The sequence below is a fragment of the Schistocerca serialis genome, chromosome 9, assembly GCF_023864345.2.
Source record: "Schistocerca serialis cubense isolate TAMUIC-IGC-003099 chromosome 9, iqSchSeri2.2, whole genome shotgun sequence".
Classification (NCBI taxonomy): domain Eukaryota; kingdom Metazoa; phylum Arthropoda; class Insecta; order Orthoptera; family Acrididae; genus Schistocerca; species Schistocerca serialis.
The window spans coordinates 62,529,890-62,536,138 of NC_064646.1; the positions used below are offsets into that span (position 1 = coordinate 62,529,890).

Genomic DNA, 6,249 nt, shown 5'->3' on the forward strand with positions numbered 1-6,249 from the left:
CTGTCTCGTAGAAGGCAAACACCTCAACCACTACGCTAACGCAACACGTGTTACTATAGAACGACATGAGGACTCTAACACGTCACGCAAAATACTGACAAACATTGTTGGTATGACTATGAATTACTTACGCTTCGTCGAAGTACAATAGGAAATAAACAATTACCGCTGTTCTATATTGCGAAATAGCGGTTCGTGAGATTGATACAAACATCTTTTTTTTGCTTTCGCCTGAATTAGGAGTCTTATTGCTTGTTTGGTTTAATTAATTAATAGAATATGAAGCAATTCGTATAAAGAACGTTTTTTTCAAACTTTCTATAAAAGAAAGTCTGCTATCAAGACATTGTTTTTGTTCTATTACTTTATTTATGACTGAACATTTCTAAAACTGAAGACACTCGTCCATGCTCTGCACTGCAGTCGAGATCTGGCAACGTCGTTATCTGTTCATTGGCTGACTGTGTTTTGTGACGTCGGATGCGCAGAATGAACCTAAACTCGGCCGCCAATATAAATGACGCGCACTTTAGAAGGATAACAGTTTAAATTGAAGTTTCATATTTTTTTTATCTTGGTGTGCAGAATTCATAATTTATCTTTGTAGAAAATCACTTAATAGGTTTCACGTCATTATTTCGACGATAAGCTGCACTTGTTTTGTTTATCAAGCAGTAACTACAAGAATATTTCGAATGTGTGGTATATATTGTCACTCCATAGGGGCACTGGCTCATATATTATCTTGATATACATGGTGATCAAAAAGTTAGTATAAATTTGAAAACTTAATAAAGATAATAAAAAGATACAGAGGTAAAAATTGACACACATGCTTGGAATGACATGGGGTTTTATTAGAACAAAAAAAAAAAAAGAAAAAAACAAATAAAGTTCTTAAAATATCCGACAGATGGCGCTGGACAGCAAAACTGCTATCGTGACGGGTGAGAGGTACGCCGACATGTTACAGAATCGCATCATCCCCAGCCTGGCTGATAAACACCTGCTGGAACGTATGATGTTTATGCAGGATGGCGCTCCACCCCATATTGCTAGACGCGTGAAAGATCTCTTGCGCGCGTCGTTTGGTGATGATCGTGTGCTCAGCCGCCATTTTCGTCATGCTTGGCCTCCCAGGTCCCCAGACCTCAGTCCGTGCGATTATTGGCTTTGGGGTTACCTGAAGTCGCAAGTGTTTCGTGATCGACCGACATCTGTAGGGATGCTGAAAGACAGCATCCGACCCCAATGCCTCACCATAACTCCGGACATGCTTTACAGTGCTGTTCACAACATTATTCCTCGACTACAGCTATTGTTGAGGAATGATGGTGGACATATTGAGCATTTCCTGTATAGAACATCATCTTTGCTTTGAACTCCACTGCAGAGTGAAAATCTCATTCTGGATCTTTGCTTTGTCTTACTTTGTTATGCTAATTATTGCTATTCTGATCAGATGAAGTGCCATCTGTCGGACATTTTTTGAACGTTTGTATTTTTTGGTTCTAATAAAACCCCTTGTCATTCCAAGCATGTGTGTCAATTTGTACCTCTCTACCTACATTATTCCGTGATTTATTGAGTTTTCAAATTTATACTGACTTTTTGATCACCCGGTACACACTGGGTGTTACGCCGCTTTCACACTATACGGTTTTGACCGTACGGCAAAAAGCCGTACGAGTTTTAGCCGTGCCTGTGTTGCTTTCACATTACACGGCTTTTTGACGTGACCAGTTGTTGGTGTCTATTCAGTTTGCTTAATGTGTGTATCAAGATGAACCGTAAACGAGTTGTTGCTTTGTGGTTGCTTCATCGTCGCCGCAAAAGAAAAGGTCGTCTTTTGTGGGTACACCCCATTAACCAGAGAAGAGACGAAGTGGGTTTATTTTATACACTCTTTGAAGATTTGAGGAACGACGGAAATAAATTCTTTAACTATTTCCGAATGTCTATTACCTCGTTTGACGAATTACATAGAAAACTAAAGGATGTGTTACAACGACAAAACACACAATTCCGCAATTGCATCCAACCTGTTCAAATGCTGGCTATCACGTTAAGGTAATTTAATACATAAAAACTAGTTCTGTTTATTTACTTATTTATTTGTGTTTTACATTTTTATTACGCTCAGATTATGAAGTAGAAAAGTCAATATCAATATCAGCAGTTGAAACCAAAGAGTTTGTAGCAGGACTGACTGTACTGTCACTTTGTGGCGACAGGCTCTCTGCAAAAACGTTGTAGAACTGCGTTGTTGATGGTGGGCCTTCATGGCTACTTGTGGAAGGCGAAGGGTATGGTGGTGGCACTTTATTAATTCGTTGATAAGAACTGCGACCTTGAGAAGTCTGTAATGGTTGTTCGAGAAAAGTAGTTGGGTTTGGTGCAGCTGGAGGAGGACGAATCTGATGCGTATGGTAAGAGGATATTGGAGCAGCATTTTCCATAGGTGAATAAGAATAAGCTTGAAATCTATTATTATAGGGCATGGGAGGTGTGTAATGGGTAAATGGAGGAGGTTGAGCTGTCAATATATTTCTCCTTTCATATATATTTTCTATAACTTTGAGGACTCCCATCTGAAACTGAAGATAATCCTGTTCATCAAATTTTTCCAGATGAGGCTTCAGACTAAGTAAAAATGACATTTTGCTGCAAGGTTTGTCTTCTTCCAGAGCTCGTAATATTTTCATTTCGATTGCATCAGGTTTTCTATGTTTTCTGTTTGTATGGCACTCGCTTTTGGATGTTTGTTGTGTGGGTGCTGTATCAAATGGCCCAGAAACATTCTCAGTATTTTCGACGGAGCCCTGCGTTTCTATATCTTCTTCCAGTCTGGCGGTGCGTTCCGATTGAAAACTGTCCTCCGTCTCTCGAGCATCATACAGCTTTTTTAGAAACTGCAGCTGATCAGAATATACATACTTTTTCATTTTCTTTGCTGCTGAGCCACTTTTTTTCGCAGCTTGAATTTTTATGTTTGACTTCACAAAGGAGTCTCGTAGATTGGTCCACCTCCGTATTACTTCTATACCTACATCAAAAGAAAACAAAACTGTATGAAAACATTTTAATTTTGTATAGAAAAAAGCAAAACTGTAACAAAAAATGTCCACTGCAAACTAAATGTCACTGATTTTTTTTCGTTTTGTTCAGGTATCTGGCAAGCGGTTGTTCCTTCACTGACTTACATTTCCAGTACAGAATTGGGATTTCTACAGCAAGTAAAGTGGTTAATGATGTATGCACAGCAATTTGGTCATCACTGCGGGAAGAATGTATACAAAGACCGACCAAAGAGGTATGGGAATCAATAGCGGCTGGATTTGAACGTACTGCTAATTTCCCCCACTGCTTAGGAGCGGTGGATGGAAAACATATCCGTCTTACTGCCCCATTTAATAGCGGATCAATGTACTTCAATTACAAAGAATACTTTTCTGTGGTTCTGATGGCTGTAGCGGATTCCAACTACAGGTTCATTTATGTCGACGTAGGAAGTTATGGCAAAGACTGTGACTCTTCAGTGTTCAGACGGTCCAGTTTATGGAAGTCAATAGAAAGTAATTCCCTGGAATTTCCAGACGTCCAATGTCTGCCTGGTACGGAAGGTCCAAAAGTACCCTACTTCTTCGTGGGAGACGCAGCATTTGGCCTACACACGCATTTGCTCCGGCCTTTTGGGGGAACAAACTTGACAGTTGAGAAACGTGTATTTAATTACCGTTTGTGCAGAGCAAGGAGGTATGTGGAATGTGCTTTTGGCATCCTCACCAATAAGTGGCGGTTGTTTCACCGACCTTTAAATGTTCATCCAGATTTTGCAGTAAAAATGGTTAAAGCTTGCATTGTTTTACACAATTTTGTACGTCAGAGAGATGGATTTATAATTGAAGACACCACATCCTTCACTGGTTTGGAAGACTTAGCCCAAGATGCCAACATAAGAGGAGGACTGACAGCCAACGCCATAAGGAACACTCTTTGTAAATATTTTATGACAAATGCTGGAAGCGTGTCATGGCAGATGTCAAAGATATAAATTAACAAGCCTTTTCCTTTTTGTAGATTGTTTGTGAAAGCCTGCGACTGTATAGTAAATAGTTTTCTTTATAAATAAATTACTGCTACCACTCACGTTTTTAATCGTTTTGTTTATATTTTGTACGACGCGTTTCGGGAAATAATTCCGATCTTCAAGTTTTCATTATGTGTAGTGTTTTTTTATTTGTGAGGTCTTGTGCGTGTTTCTCTTATAAATTACAGTAAAGAAAACAGAATGCAAGACCTGACACATAAAAAGACACCACACATGATGAAAACTTAGAGAAAAACGCACTTAAGGATGGGAATTATTTCCCGAAACGCGTCGTGCAAAATATAAACAAAACAAAAAAAACGTGACTGGTAGCAGTAATTTACTTATAAACAAACGATTTACTTTTAGAATAAAATTTATAACGTTAAATAAAAACTGTTTAAAACGTATTAAATGTAATATTAATATATTAAATAAATACTTACCAAACGCATTTTTATCTTTGTCTTCCATCTCATCAAAATCTTGCTTCAGTGCTACGCAAACTTCCCGCCAAGCATTCTTTGTAGCAATACGATCTCTATACGCATCTAGAGTTTTGTCCCACAGAACAGGTCTTACTTCCACCAAGGTTATCAAAAGTTCAGTATCAATTTCATCCATTCTTCTACACTTTTCAGTAAACAAGAATAAACACAAATGAATAAAACGACACTACAACGAACTAGTCGACGCCGTACGGCTCAAAACCGTCCAGTGTGAAAGCATGCACTTAGTCACGTAGGCCACTGTTGTCGAACTTGCCGTACGGCGACCGTCTGTTGTAGTGGCAAGACACGGCTGCAGCACGGCACGGCAGCGGCATTTTGCCGTCGCCGTATAATGTGAAAGGCGCCATACATTTCTTCACACCTACAGCCGTACGGCTTTTTGCCGTACGGTCAAAACCGTATAGTGTGAAAGCGGCGTTACACTTACGTGATGACCGCACCCGCGGCGTTGTGTTTGCCTTCCACGGGAGACGCGCAGGCCGGTCGAATGGGTTAGTGCCGCACTACGCGCCTTTTCTCCGAGTATCATTCGAACAGCGAAACAAACATCACGAGTGTAACAGTGAAGTCCGAGAAAGCAACGGTTGCAAGACTGAATTAAATTATTCCATTTCACAACAAAAGTATATTTATGATTCATGTGTCCATGCTGATCCACTCCTATCGTCCGTAGATTGAACAAAAGTTTCCAGGTGTTCGAATTCCGAGTCGTCATACAATTCATAAATTAGTGAATAAATTTTGTGAAGCGTGAAGTGTTCGTGACAAGAGGCTTAAACGACGACCTACAGTACTCACAGAAGCTCATCTCGATGACATTCGTATAACGCCCAGAAAACTCCCCTAAAAAGTCTCTTCGACGTCTTTCACAGCAAACGCAAATTTCTTGCACCTCTGTGCAAAGAACTGCTGAGTTACTTGGGCGAAGGCCCTATAAAGTAACGGTAATGCAAGAACTTAAACCTGGCGATCCCGCATACAGGCTTAGCTCTTGCAAATGGTTTTTGAAACAAGCGTACGACGGCGAAATGGATCCTTAACTCATTCTATTTTCAGATGAGGCTTGGTTCCGTTTACACGGGTATATTAATTCCCAAAACTGCCGACATTGGAGTGCCGACAGATCTGTTCTGCTTCATGAGGAACCCCTTCGCGATGAGAGGAAATAAAGATGTGGCGACAGAATAATAGGCCCAATTTTTTTAATAACACAGCCAACAGATACGTGCGAAATATTTTGCAACCGTTTCCTACTGAACTGAGTGAAAAAGAACGAAGCTTCGCGTTGATTTTTTTTTCCCAAGCACAACTCGTCAAGGGTCAATGTTTCTTTGCACACCATTCACGATAAGTTCTACGACAGAGTCGTACGAAAATATCTGGCCCGCTCGAAATTCCTATTGAACCCCGTGTGATTTCTGTTTGTGGGGAGCACTAAAGGAAAAAGTGTACAGAACACAACAGCACTCGTTTCAAAAACTCGAGGATAATATCCGCGAGGCAATGAATTTAGTTTCTCAAAGAGAATTACATCGTTTGATGCACAGTTTCTTGAGCAGATGTCAAAAATGCGAGGAAAAGAGTAGCAGACGGTTCCAGCATCTCCTTGCGTGACATGGACAAGAACAGAATACATTTGCACATTAT

The 6,249-nt window shown here is 40.1% G+C and overlaps 1 protein-coding gene across 1 annotated transcript; it reads right to left on the minus strand.

The window, feature by feature from the left end:
- Positions 1-2,144: 2,144 nt before the first annotated feature.
- On the minus strand, positions 2,145-4,714 carry LOC126419370 (uncharacterized). The gene is made up of 2 exons (XM_050086558.1): positions 4,537-4,714; positions 2,145-3,046 (listed from the first exon to the last, which is right to left on the minus strand). The coding sequence occupies exons 1-2, from the start codon at positions 4,712-4,714 to the stop codon at positions 2,145-2,147; spliced, it is 1,080 nt and encodes a 359-aa protein (XP_049942515.1).
- Between the last annotated feature and the right edge of the window lie 1,535 nt (positions 4,715-6,249).